Source organism: Monopterus albus, unplaced genomic scaffold, assembly GCF_001952655.1.
Source record: "Monopterus albus unplaced genomic scaffold, M_albus_1.0 scaffold125.1, whole genome shotgun sequence".
NCBI classification, from domain to species: Eukaryota; Metazoa; Chordata; class Actinopteri; order Synbranchiformes; family Synbranchidae; genus Monopterus; species Monopterus albus.
Window position 1 is genome coordinate 1,326,469 of NW_018128005.1, and position 15,159 is coordinate 1,341,627.

The 15,159-nt window shown below is 42.8% G+C and overlaps 1 protein-coding gene across 3 annotated transcripts in view; it reads right to left on the minus strand.

Moving 5' to 3' along the window:
* LOC109967083 (receptor-type tyrosine-protein phosphatase N2-like) overlaps window positions 1-15,159 on the minus strand; it is a 194,639-nt gene that overhangs the window by 113,671 nt on the left and 65,809 nt on the right. For all 3 annotated transcript variants that reach the window (XM_020612432.1, XM_020612430.1, XM_020612431.1), the window contains one exon: window positions 10,600-10,679. In XM_020612432.1, the coding sequence (XP_020468088.1) occupies window positions 10,600-10,679 (80 nt within the window). The remainder of the gene's footprint in view (window positions 1-10,599; window positions 10,680-15,159) is intronic.

Here is a 15,159-nt window from a genome sequence, read left to right on the forward strand (position 1 = left end):
ATTTTTGAAAACTGTGACAACAGAGAAACCGGTCTATAATTTGTGAAGTTGTGCTTATCCCCAGATTTATACAGTGGAATAACCTTTGCTATTTTCATATTATTAGGGAACTGCCCAAGTCGAAACGACATGTTAAAAACATGGGTTAATGGCTTGCATATCCCCTCGATTGCCCATTTAACCATTGTCATACTGATACCATCACTATCACTGGATGATTTATTACCACATTTGTTCACTATATCTATAATTTCCTTTTCAACAATTGGCTTAAGAAACATAGAACACATATTTCTTTCAATTGTACAACTACATCCTCAAATCTGTTGACCGGTGTATCATTGTCCATAACTACTATAGTTTTAATGATTAAAAGTGTGTTTCCATTTGAAATACACACGGTAATGATAATTTAGGTGAATTAGTGAAATGTCACATTCACCTTCAAAGTGACATGAAACAGGTCTCAAGAAAAAACAGTACATTATAAAACTAAAACTATCTACTAACCGTACTACCGATTTTTACCCGATCTCGTTCACGGTGCAGTGTTTTTGCTCCTATTAAAGCCGACACCTCCAATCCTGCATCATACAACCACAGCAACTACACAGCCCGTCCCTGGCGAACTTCTCCACAATGACACACTCAGTTGGAAGAATCTCAGCAGCGGCGCTGCAGTTTGAAGTTACTAGAATGCAAATTGAAAATTAAGGTGCACTTCCTTAATCTGCTGTTCTAATCCAGCTCCAAGCGGGAGGAAAAAAGAAAGAAAAAAGAAAAATCCGTAGGAAGGGCTTCATTAATTATACACAAAAAGAGGAACTACAAAAGAGAGCCTGGTCTTTGAAGATACTGAGCACTAAATGTCACCCACAGTCTTTGAAGCTCTCAGCTGCTTTTGTCTCTCACTTCTCTACATGAAACACGGTGCAGCTGAGAGACACCGCCAGGACGGCGCAGGACATTTCAACTGGGGGGTACACACCCTTGAGGAAGAAGAAAGATATGAAATGAAAGCAAGGAGTACCCCACTCATGCAAGATGCGAACCTGGGCTCCATGCTGACAAGTGCCCATCAGGATGCTAAACCCTGCAGTCAATTTGTTGACGTAGAAGATACCTGGTTATATTAGAGTAATATATAAGTAAACTTATATAAACATAATAAACTAAACCATGGGTACTGAGTAAAGTTAACCAAGGTGGTACATTTCATATAGTTAATTTTTAACCCAGTGCTTTTTAGTGTGTAGTTTGGGGAAATATAAAAACCTTGACCAGCTGGCGTGGTGGGAACATCAGGCAATCCATCCAACAGAGAGCTGTTTATTTGCCTTTATGATCATTTTGGAAGATGTCATTTGTGGCGCTAGTTTTTTTTTTGTTTTTTTTTTGTTTACAATACAATAAAGTTTAACAGCACCACAAACCGCAGCCTATAATATGATCATACAATTGAATCAATACTTCTATGAAACAGTGTCAACAAAAACTAAATATTATTCACCTTCATGGAGGAGGATTTATTGCAGTGCTTTTGGATTAGATTGCCCCGGTTTTTAGCTACATGTACCTAATAAAGTGGCAGCTCGAGTCGAGTGCACTTCAGCCCTATGTAACAGAAACAGACTGTCAGTTCCAACTATCAACAAAGCAGCTGTGAGTAGCTTAGCCTTTAGTCTCTGTGGTGGTGGGTGTAGACTTTTCATCACATTTGTGATTTAAAATTTCACCAGAGTTACCCGCGAACAGTAGCGCTAACTCGGCCCACTGCAGTATATCTGAACTTTTATCCATCCAAAGACTTCACATGCAACCACTTTCCCTGTGAAGGATAAATAGGTTACTGAGCATTAAAAAGTTTAAGTTTGCTAGGTAAGGACTAAAGTAAAGCACAACTGTGTGCAGACATGCAGTGCTTTTTAAAGTCTGTAGACAAGAGCAGTCACTCAGCAACAACACACCACTGCTTTAACTGAAGCCCCACTGGGGTTTCAGCTTGTCACTGGCACAAATTCTTGCAGTTTCTATTGTTTTGCATGTGAAAATAAAATGTGCAGAATCACAGTTCATCACCTTGACATGATGCTCCTGTTGTGTCATGGCTGCATTTGTTTTGTTTTTTTCTGTGCTTGTGTAATCTTATTACAAATAAAATTCAATCTAAAGTACATTAGCTATATTCAGGTGGCAGTGATGGATAGCTCAAATAAAATAAACATTATCCTCATGACTGGAGGTAAAGCAAAAAAAAAAAAATCGGATCATTATTTGGACGAACTGATCCTTTAAAGGTCTTGTGATTCTAATTGAACAAAATGATTAGGATACTGCAAAACCATACAACCTCCACCCACCAGAAACAGTTTGCAGGGGAACATGCAGAGCCCGACTAATCTGTTTAACAGTGTGTCTGTAATAACAATGCTGCACAAGGCTGTTTATACAGATTTCTAATTTATGGCACAGGCGGGATGTAAATACCCATATTCAAAATAAAAATCTGCCTGTGACAGATTTTGTAAAACATCAGCTCTATCCCAGCTCAGTTCTTAAAATATTGATCTAATTCTTTCAAAAATGCGTGATCCTAAATTAATCTGAAACCAGTCCTTAACAGGCGGTTCCATTCTCACCCTGTTCTATTTTTCATCACAGGCAGAACCATGCAAAGCTGAATCTTCATTAGTCATTCTGCTCTTTTCTATTCTCTCCTCAGCAGTCTCCCCTTATCCACCCTCTCTCTTTGTAGGGAGAAAGACATCATGGGAAAAGGGAGACAGGCTGAGAGGAGAGTGCCAGACTAAGAGAACAAGACTGGGAGAGAGAAATTGAGGGGAACGGGGGGCACTTGAGTGCAGTTGTAATCAAGGCCTGTGCGCTCAAGAGGGGCCAATCAATCCAGCTGTCTGCCTCTACATCTCATCAGGCATCTTGAAGATGGCTAAAAATGAGCTGCTGGGTCCAGGCGGCCTCCTCAGACCGCTGAGAGAGAGAGCGAGCAACAGGCGGCTCCACTCTAATAACTGCAGCAGAGCATGCGGCCATCCTGAAAGTCTGAGCTGCAGAGTGCAAAGAAAATGACTCGTCTGCTGCAGAGAGAAAAGAGTCTGCCGCTATGGACAGTGTATTGTTCAGTATGAGTGATGTCATACTGTAGTAAACACTCGGGTCGGTAAACTGCAGCCTCAAAAATCAAAAGCAATCAACTCATTTCAGCGAAATCACCAACGTCAACTCTGATAAAAGCTGACAGATGAATTTGTGCCTCGAATGTGCTGACCTTTGACAGAGTGGTGCTCTGAACATGAATCTACAGTATATTATCTGTTGCACCATCCAACATTGCTTTCATCGTTATGTCTATGTACCCACATTATAAGAGGACACAGTGACAGCAGCCTTTGCACAGCCCACATTTCTATTATATGGTCCACTATATATATATCAGTGTATCTGTGAGGCCAAAAAAAAAAAAAAAAAAACAGAAACGCTTCTCTGCATAATGCAATATAATTCAACACCAGCACAAACTACAACCTCGAAGCTGATCATGTAGGTAAATCAGCACCTCTCAGTGCTTTAAAATGCTATGAAAGAGTTAAATAAGAAGTCAGAACAAAGTTCCCCTCATGTCAACACTAAGAGACACGTCCTCTAATGCCATAAAACTGGCCTTTAATATTTCAGTAACTGTAATTTCATGATATTACAGGTACCACGTGTCATACTTTGTGGCAGAAAGGCTTAAAAAACAGTAAGATGAAAAGTGATAATTAGGAGCAGACATGGTCATTAAATCTGATATTAAGAAAATTGTACGAGATGATTTCACTCCCATCCATTGTCGTTTAAAAAAAATGTATATTAAATTATTCAACCTCAGCGCTAACAAGTTCTGAGGAGGTCCGGGTCTGTTCTCCTGTTCAGCTGGGATTACAGCATTAGTAGGATATCAATTATATGTAATGCAGTAAGATTTAAATTAGATTATAAATAAAATATGAAGCCAAGAGGCACCTTGACACTGTCCTGTCATTTTGAATGCAAAAATGGGGCTGTAATGGGCTTCTTCACATTAAAAGGCAGCATTGGCTCTAGTGTGTTTGTGTTTGTTATTTATGTGCAGGTGTGTATTCATGCATTCAGGATGACGAGACCAGACCCCTTTTATCCAACAGTGTCTGTTTCCAGTCCAAGAGCTGTCACTGCTTTGCTGAAAAGCAGCTACACAAACAGCACAAATGACAAATCATCACTGGAAAGTGTGAGAGCTGCAGCACAGTTTAGCACTCCCACATCTCACGTACAATATTCTTACAGCAAAAATGCTGCAGCACCGCCAACAGGAGCCCTCTCCTTCCACCACAGCTCTGTAGCCCGAGGAATGATGCAAGAGTGATGCAAGCGCAAAGCCAGCTCTGCTACAAGGTGGCCATCTGGGAGAGGCATGCCAAGCCTGTAGTGAACGTAAGGAGCCGAGGACAGCTCGCGCAGATCCTGCCAGCTGCCGGAGCGGGAGAGGAGGGGAGGCAGTGCCAGCAGGCCTTTGCCAGTGATGGGGAAATCATGCCTGTTGGTTGGCTGTTTGGCTGAGTGGCTGGCAGGGATCACACTGCAACGCTGTGCAAACTCGAGCTCGGCACAACACCTGTGTCCTCCCCCTCATCTTTCCCATCCCTCCCCTTCGCTTGAAGACAGAACTCACAGATGCTCGCAAAGCTCCAGAGGACAGCACACAGCTCCCCACTCTCTCTGAAGTCGGACCAAAATAACCACGGGTAACTCTGGTTCAGCTGGGGGTATGCAGGCTTTTTAAAGCCCGGATGAGGCATCTTGCAATTCACACAACGCCTCCAGCTCTGCTACGACGACAGGCAAAGAGATAAAAATGCTGCACGGTGTCACAGCAAATTGCATCACTAAACACCAGCAGATCCCTCATGTGTCCTGTCCACTGTTTGATTATTGTCTTTAGCAACAGGTGAGAGAAACATCTAGAATTGATTAGCCTTCAGTGTGCGATGAAAACCGATTAGGAGGTGAACTGAAATGAAGTTAACTCCAATAGATATGCCTGCTCCCGAAGGACACAGGGAGACCCGCTGGATGGATCCCAGCAGCAGAGCCGTTTCCAGTGCAATCAATCGGGCAATCACTGGCAACAGTTAAGAGTTCCACGCAGTGACGGCGATGACACAAAATCAGTCAGTGGTGTTACTAATCACCACATGTGTGGATAAGGCGTCGAATAAAACCTCTCTCTCTCTGCAAGCCGCCTACACAGAAGTAATACCTGATGATTACGTAAAGAAACGATCGTCTATGAAACTACAGGTGCTACGTCCTCAACAGGACGTTTAGACTAAAAACAGCACCTGTGTTTTTATGTTAAACAGTGAATTCAAGACAAATAGAAGGCTCCCATGAGACAACCGATGTCAAGACAGCATAACAGAGTTGACAATATCAAGGCATGCAATTTACAGAGGAACCATAATGGCAATAAGGATGATGATGACGACAACGACGATGATGATGACCTTAGAAAGTCAGTGTTAGGGAGGTACTCTGCATCTATGAGAGATAGATAGCTTTAAATTGTCTGTAATCACAGGATCTGACAGCGTATAGGTTGACAAAGTCACACAAAGACATCCAGCGGTGTAGGAACGTACAGACGTATCCGCATAGATAACAATTTGACAACATTACTTAGGGATAATTATGCATAGATTTCCTCGCTTTCTTATGACACACAAACACATTCAGGGAGCCGATGCTGCCAGAGGGAAGAAGCAGGGCTCCACTGCAGTCTGAAGTCCGAGGGTGTGCACGTCAATAACAGTGTGAAGTGAGGTAGATGAAACACATTACTTTGACCTAAAGAGCTCAGTAATTACATTTGGCATTTTGAGAAGTGTTTAGCTGCAGCGAAGGTCAGTCCTGTCAGCATACAAAATCTATGCTAATTCACTCAGATGGAAGAAAACGCAGAGACAAAAAGTAGAGGGAAGGACAGAAAAGGCCCAGACGCTACTGATACCTTTGTAAGAGCAACTTCAACCTTTCCTCCACTCAGTCGTCAGGGCAGCCACTGAACACACTTCTTACTGAATGGCCTCTACACTGCCATAAGGAAACCCAATGAAAAACTCAAATCTTGTCTTTTTGCTTCAGAGAGCATGAAGAATTAACCTGCTTCCCATCGGGATCAGTGGAAACACAGGCACAAGATGTGATCAGTTGTTACTACTCCAGTAGTACTACCTTCTCTATCAGACTAATACGTGCATATAAAGAACTAAGAATTTAGGCTTGAGAGATTTTACAGATTAAAAAGTAATAAACCAATTCTAATGAGTCATGATCTTTACAGAGTCACAGGGACATACAGACAGGTGACAGAAGAAAACACAGAGCCTCAGTGAGGTGCTGGGCCACCACGTGCCACCAGAACAGCTTGGCGTTGACTCCCCAAGTCTCTGACCTCTCCTGGAGGGATGAACACCGTTCTTCCAACAGATGTTCACTCACGTGGTGTTTTGATGATGGTGGTGGAGACACTGAGACATCCAACATCCTCCACTGGGTCGAGACCTGGTGACTGAGGCCACAGCATCTGATTCACACCGTTGTAAAATACATGTCCTTAACAGCAAAGGTACACTGACTACAAAAACAAATTCCTTTTTTGACCGATATGTGAATCAGATAGGAATGATCAGAATTTGCCACCACTTCTGTATAGGGATATTTCATTAATTAGCATGTAAACTAAGCATTCACTGGTTTTCCAGGGAGACAATGTCTTGTTAACTTATTAAAGTGACAGCGACCTCTCTGCCAGGAAATTATTTACACGCCAACACACAAATCAAACCTCAGAAGTGACATCAGCTGAGCGAGCAGCCAGCCATTGTCTGCCGAGAACAATGAGGGGTCAGTTCACCTCGAGAAAAGCCTGTGATGGGAGGGAAGACGGAGGAGTCTGAAACTGACCATTAGCAGCAGCGACTGTCCCAACGGTCCCCAGAGTGGACAGATTTTGCTCATGTGTGAGCTACTATCTTCACACTGTGGGGTGTGATTAGCTTGTATGCAAACACAAGTGCTGGTGGGATAAAAAAGTAGAAGTCAACTGAACAGACGGTGCAGGGACAGGACTGGCTCAGCTGCGCTCTTCCTGCTTTAAGTGCTAATTGAGCTGCCCGCTGTCCTGACCCTGACCCCTGGCCTATTCACAGGGTCCCGTTCTCACGGCCGTGACGCACTGCTGGAAGTAGCCTCTGGGTCCCCGCCCACCCTCGCCCAGACAATGAGGGTCGCCACCTCGCTGCCCACCATCTTGACATCCACCCCCACATTTGACAGTGGCCCCTGGTGGCCCCGGAGTCCCTCACAATGGGTGGACGCACGTGACAGAAATGGTTACGTGGCTCCTTAAAATGCAAAGCCGGCCCTGGCTGGCCTGGCTGCATTAATCGGACCTTTTGGCACCAAGAGGCCGGGGTCAGAATCGATCTGGCATTAGAGAGAAAGACGATGAGGTTTCAACTGGACTCCTGTGCGCTTACAAATTTTGCTATTTCTGGACATAAACAAGTACTATCCCCTCTATATGCCACCATTACATGTCACTAACCGTGTGTCTCCTCTCCCCCGTAGTGTGTCCTCTCTCTCTTCTTGTACCTTTCTGCAGGTAGCCCTGCTCCGGCCACATTAACTTGCCCAGTGTTTGTTTGCTGTTCTCTGTTGCTTTTCTGATTTTTTTTTTGAACATGATAAAAATCTAATGACATTTATCTCCATAAAAGGCTCTAAAATGTTCCCTTTTAATTGCTGCCTCTGACGTTTGAGTAAATGCGCGGTAACTTCCTGGCATTAGCCTGCTGTCTATCTGAAAATGATGCCAGTACCACGATGCCGCTTCGCTTCATTCTCCATTTCTTTCAATATTCTCAGCTTTTCATTTCAAATTCTCAAGCTGCATAAAATATTTTGAACTTCCTGTCTATACCTTCAGTTGTCCATTTCGATTTTCTTATGACTAATTTCCTGAATATTAGAAACATATCTTAATATAAGGCAATGTAAGTCAGGAGCGGCCTGAGTGATAAATGACTGCATTAAACTATCGTCTTCTTCCGCCATAATTCCTTGCTTAAATATTTCTCTGGGACAAACTGACATGGTCACAGAGATGAAATCAGATCAAACTGAATCATTTTTAACATCATTGCTGCCAAATTTGTTCCACCCAAACACACAAGCTTGTGACAGAAGAGGTATCCGTCCAATCTGAATCCGTCCACTGCTGAACGGGAAGAAATGATGACAAAACGGCGTCATTACAATGGCTGTGTCAAGTTTAATGTCTCAGAAAAGCACTATGAACCCCAGCCAGGGGGGATAATGTACGCTCTGGGATGGATTGATATTCTAGTTGAATATGACAAATGACACTTTAAAGATGGCCCGCCCACACTATTGCACTTTAGCTGAGAGGACGCTATATTTCATTTCAAGCATGTTCTGTCCAATGTTTGCATTAATAACAATCGAAGCTCATTCGTGACCCTGCAGAGCCAGGCGGGAGCAGCAGGCGGAGAACGGCAACAGCAGCACTTAAAACAGGAGAGAAGCTGTTGCATAATCACCACATAGTGTTTGCGTATAAATATAAATATATATATATATATTGTGGGGACAAAAAGCAAGTGTGTGTGTGCAATTACCAAGCAGGGACTGGGAAAAAATAGACAGTGAGCTACACATGTACATTATTTTGACAGGGCCGATTTCCCAGCGCAGGTGCTTTTGTGCATGTGTGTGTGCACGGTGTGTTCATCTCGAATTGTAACCAGGGAATATCAGGAAAGTTCCCTCTCTCTCGACTGACAGCTTGGCTAATGGCAAGCATTCCTCCTCTCTTTATTCCCCACTTCATCAACACCCTCACCTCATTACCATGAGTCACACTGTAGTCCTGTACACGCACACACACACACACACACACACACACACACTCCCACACACCTTCACAATGTCTTTGCTGCTGGATTGCACTCTCTAAGATTATTACAGTCCCTCTCCATGTCACAGAACAGGCAGGACTGAGTCATTTTGATTTGGAGGGTATTGAAACAGAATCACCGAGGAGCTGCCTTCACTTTCTTCAGACAGAAAAAGGTGGTGGACAGAATCTCTGTCCTGGTTTTGAGCATTTCCTGAGTATAATCCCATTAAGATATTTACAAGGAACAGACATTTACCATTTCATGGGTTTTAGCTTGAATGGAAGATGAGAGCAATGTATCGTCACATTACAGTGTCACACTTTGCATTTATCATCTTTTTTTCTTCAACTAGTTTAGTAAAGTTGAAGCTGCACCTGCGCACACAGTAGCAATGAACAAAAACACTGATAGTATGTTTACATGCCACACGTTGCAAGAATATTTGGGTTCCTTAAAACCAGGACCAGGGCGTATACACGTTTGGACATGAGATGACTTTGGCTGTTTAAGTAATTTGGCCTAACATGGATTGTGGTCTGTGACTGTGGCTTCATATTCCTTAAGCTTCCTCATTTTTATTACCAATGGTAAATGGACTGTATTTTATATAGCGCTTTCTCACAGTGTGTTGCACTGGCCAAAGCGCTTTACAGAAGATCATACACCATTCACACACAACATTCACACACCGATGACAACAGGCTGCCACGCACCGGCGCTAGTCAAGCCACCGGGAGCAATTCGGGGTTCAGTGTCTTGCTCAGGGACACTTAGGCATGCGGGGAGACCGGGAGTCGAACCACCAACTGGTCAGGAGACGACTGCCCTACCTCGTGAGCCATAGCCACCCACACCATTCTCCAATTAAGCAGAGAACCCCATGCAGGCTCATCGCAAATGCAGCCTCAGTCTGGAAACCAGGATATCTAGCAAGTGAAACACAGCTTGATGTGATAATGAAATGCGGTGGGTTCTGTGGTCAGACCTTTAGGTTAAACCTACTGGCTCAGGATTGTCACCTATGAAGATCAACTATTTTCCCCATAATTTTAGGTACTTTCCAAAACAGTTCATGTCCCTGTTTTATGCAGCTGGCTGTCTACTTAAGTCAGTCTGGTGACTGGATAGCTACCGAGTTTTCCCAGAAGTTATCAACTGAATTTAGGCACAACTCACACAGATCAGGAGAGGTCACATTGTGCGTGTTTGTGAATAAAAACAACACACTCATTTCCCAAACAAAACAAATTCCTCATGTCTGTTATTTGGACACACATCTAACTTTCCAATGAATTTCCACAGTGGAGCCAAACATGACTGAAGCCCTGCTTGCTTCAATAGCAAATACTTAGCCAAACTAAACCAAAAGGACCACAGAGGAATAGAAAACCCTGCTATAAAGTGCCAGTGTAGGTATGGCAGGACACTCAGGAGAAGAAAAAAAAACACATATTTTAGCAGAGAGTTTTGAAACATGCTCATCTGGGGCCTCAGGTGCAGCAGCGAGCCAATGATAATGGCCTGTCTTTTCCTCTGTCAGTAGAAAGACAACATTACTCAGCCAAGGAGAACCTACCAGCCACTTTGGCCACATCTGCAGTGCTGACATTCTGAGTGTTCTGGCTCACTTTGAAGGTCACAGCCGGCCCCACCACCCTGTAACAAACACATACACACATACACACAGTTAAGAAGCTGCACAAAAAGACATCCACAATCTATTTTCCATGGTGGCTAGGTGTCGTTTTTCAGACAGAGGGAGAACGAGACTTGCGCTCATTAAAGTTCAGCTGTACGTGGATTAAACCTGCGGCCTTCCTTTAGGCTGTTGCAATCCCCATCACCGCTGCAAGATAACCTCTTGAATCTTAATGTAATGTGCCCACCAGCATTTAAGCATGCTGGGAAATGAAGAGAAAGGGGTCAGGGATGAAAGGACTTCAACAAGGTCATCAACAAGGGGATGCTCTGATGGGCATCCTCCGAAGAACGAAGGCATTTCCAGGAGCTTAGTTTATGATACATGCACATCTTAACTCGACGTATGGTGATTGCTATGCATACTGTATTGTTGTTATGGATGTAAATTGAGGGTGACAGAAACTGGGGTGGCAAGAAAGGCACAAAGAGAAACTACAGGGGCAGAAAAGGAGTCATTTGTATTGTTTCTCTAGGTGCTTTGGAAGGTGCTTCTCCCCCTGTTCATCCAACATTCATGCCAATAAAGCAGCTTGAATTGAAACACACAGGGAGAAACAAAGGGACACTGGGTGGTCAGAGGCAGAGCGGAGTCTCCCAATGTGATTAACCTTTTGTTTTTCCTACTGTAATTCAGACAAGCATGAAGATATATCCCCAGGCCCCCCCTCCAGGATGCATTGTGTGCAGCTACAGGAAGTCGCTGCTACTGTAGCTACACTATTATAAAATATGGTGACATCGTTAATGGAGCAGCTCCTATTCTAATGCTGCTGGCAGAAGCAACGTTGAGAATGTTTTCAGGTGTTCAGAAAAGCGGCTTTCGTTTCAGGCTGATGGATTTAAATTGCTGCACTTTCATTTGAGTGTGTTCCGCCTCTTCAGTGTCAGTAAAAAAAAGGACCTATTTTAACAATTAAAATAAAGTACAGGGAGCAGCGAAATAATTAAGAGACATGCTCATCTTCTCTCAGGACTGTTACTTTTCAACTTTGCACGTATAACCTAAATTACGTTACATTTACAAGTGAAAATGGACAAATGAATTAATTCTCTCCTGGACATTCAAACCAAATCCATACTCAATCCATCCAGGAGGCTTGTATGGAGGCACTGGCAACAACTGTCCGGTTTTCAAACCTTTGCATAAACAGCTTTCGTTTGACATTCCTAGTCATGCTTTTTTTGTTTTACTGAAGTTTTTAATTGGGTTTCTTGGGCCTCGAGGTCCGTGCATCAAAGAAAAACACAAACATCACCAAACTCACATTCACCTACTATTTATGAAGCAGTAATGTTACACTCTTTGAACAGTTAAAGTGCAATAACAAACTAATTAGACTGGGTCAAATGAATCATCCCCAAAGGGAAACATGGTGAAGCCAAGTGCCACAGTTGTTATTATTCCATCATGCTCTGCTCCAGTTTAAACCATACCTTCTGAATCCCACATAATACCTCTTTTGGAGTCTAATTCAAATTTAAAGTGAGCAGCCAAAGGGACAAAAATGACAAAAAGGCCTGGTCTCAGCCAGCCTATGTGAAGAGCTCCACACACTGGCTCATTTCTCTGACCATTACTTCTCCTCAAGGGTTTGAGGCCGATATATTTGTCACATCTATGAAGTGATTCATCAGCCAGCGCAGGCAAAGTCTCTGCGTGTGATGAAGAGGGAAAATCACTCATGTTCAGTTGATCACATATCCATCTGCTGGCTTCTGCCACCCAGGGCAACTCCGCACAAAGACACCACGTCGACTCTGAACCTCGTAAATAACCTTGTCACTCACCAGAACAAAGGAGGCATCACGGGAGGCGATTTCGACAACTTCTATTACTCATGTTTATCACTTGGAAAAACATGTTAGAACACAGGATATTTACACATGTTAATGATGATACATAATATTAACCAAAAGATTCTACTTGAACCTTGAGGCCAGTAAACCCAGTGGCCTTCCGCAATAAAAAACACATCATAAAAATCTAATACTTCTTTCTTCTGGTTTTGAGTAAGTATTAAATTATTGCTGGTCTGTGTTTTCACTGAAGTACTTTTTTTTTGTTTTTCCAACATTTTACTAATGAAACCACTTGAAAATCCATTAAGGTGGATTTAAAAAAAAATCTGATATTGTTGCCCTTTGCTGGTTTGAATCTAGCAGCAGCATTATTATAAGTGATTGGATGGGGGGAAATCACTGCAGTGATATTTGGTGTGCTACACCGAAATAACAAAACTTACCATGTGAAAACTGCTCTGAAGGTACGACAACAGAAATGAATCCTGTCAAGGGTTAAAACTACAAGTTCAGTCTTTCTAGACCAAATGGTTTTTTTAAAAATTGGTGCTGAAGGATAGCCACAAAAAACTATTTATACCACTTTATATAAGGGTTTAAAGTGTTATGGAAACAATTATTCAAAATAAAGTGGAAATAATCCCCTAAAGTCACACTGTTGGTAATCATTATCTAAAGCTGTGTCAGTGTTGGAAGACATAGCAAAATCCTTTACATAATAATACTACAGTGGAAAAACATACCATTATTATGATGATTTCAGACCAGGGATTGTGCTGAAGAGTACACAGCTTTAATAATAATAACCTGTGTACAGGCTAACAGAATCCAGAGGCAGGCAAAGGTTAAGTATAGCAAAAGAAGTTGATATGGCGGGTAACATGGCTGACTCTGGTTTAGTATTCAAATGCAAAAAAGGCCGACTTAAATACTGTAACTACAAATACAGGTCATTAAGCGGGCTCAGGGAGATATGACACATAACATACTCAGGTAAACATATATTGTTAATAAGAGGTGGGCAAACAGGAGTACTCGGGTTAACTGGCAGGAACACTGGCAAATACTTTACAGAGGCCTTATAGGTAAGTATACTCTTGGCTGGAACACAGGTATAAATCCAGCAGTTCAACAGAAACAGGAGTAATACTGTAAGAGATAGGTAAGTATACACTCTCTCCTCGACAGAGTAGTGCAAGCAACCTGTTCGGAGCAGGCAGGGGCGAGGTGCAGGACACCGACGGCACTGGGCCAGGTAAGTAATAAATCAAGGCAACCAGAGCAGACATGGAACAGGCTACTAACCAGGCTGTGAGTATGCTAGTTCATACACAGGAAGGCAGGCAAGGTCAGCGTCCAGGGAAACAGGTCAGCCGCAGGCAGAGAGCAGGTCAGCAGGCTGGAGTGTACTAACAGAACTGTGTTGACAATCTAGCTTTGAGTAAACGCTGACTGGTGATTTAAATACTGAGCAGTCAATTATGCCGATCCCAGCTGAAGCTGGGCGAGAGGCAGGGTACACCCTGGACAGGTCACCAGTCTGTCACATAAAGACAGCCAAGCATTTACATGTCCTGGCAATTTGGAGTCACCAGTCACCCTGACCTGCAGGTCTCTGTGGAGGAAACCCACGTAGGCATGAGAAGAACATGTAAACTCCACACAGAAAGGACCCAGTCAGTTCGAGCCGGGACCTTCTTGTGCTAACCACTGCACTGCCCACATTCCAGGAAAATCCACTAAATACTGTATGAGGCCAAAAAACAATGACAAACCAAACAGGCTTTTTGGATTATGTCAAGGATCAATTGCTCTTTTATGGGTCGAGAGGAGCCTCTGATCCTCTCAATGAAGTCTTAAGTCATCACAAGGCTGTTTCTCAGAGCTCCTCAAAAGAGCTTTACCCAGCAACAGCCACAGCACATGTGGACTGTAAAAGCTGAATCTGAAAATAAACCAATAACTGTAACTAACTTTGAAACAGTGTACATTAGGGGTTTTCAACCAGTGGTCCGCGGCCCCCTGGTGGTCCATGAAGCAATTGCAGGTTGCCTGACCATGTGTTCAATAATGTAGCTCCACTAAAGCAATCTTTTAATTGAGTTTTTTAAACAGATTTGCAAATAATCCAATTCATGCAAATAAATAACATTTATAAAAGCCATGGAGACTTTCAGGATTCAAACAGCACCCATCTGTAACGCACGTAACCCACAACAGTGGTCCTCGGGTTACGTCTGAGGCAGAATGGTGGTCGCTGGGTCACATTTGGCTGAAAATCCAACTGAAATACATTTTTTGTAAAAAACAAAAGGTCTGACTAGAACTATAAAATGCCAGAGCCCTAAAAGTTCTATAAGTATATAGAACCTCAAAACTACAGAATATCATACTTGAGAAAACATGCTCCATCTAATCCAGCTCTTTTGTGTTTGTAACTGAATGCTACCAATCAAACTTTCTAAAAACGGGTGGTAAAAGTCAGTGTTTCTGATAGAGATGTATTTTTTCAAATCTTCTTTAATGATGTGTGCCCATTTCAGTGAAACTGTGGAAACGAGGTGATTTGTACTAAATAATTAGACATTTAGGACTCAAACTGGGAGTAATTGAGGTTTAATCCAACAGCAGCTGA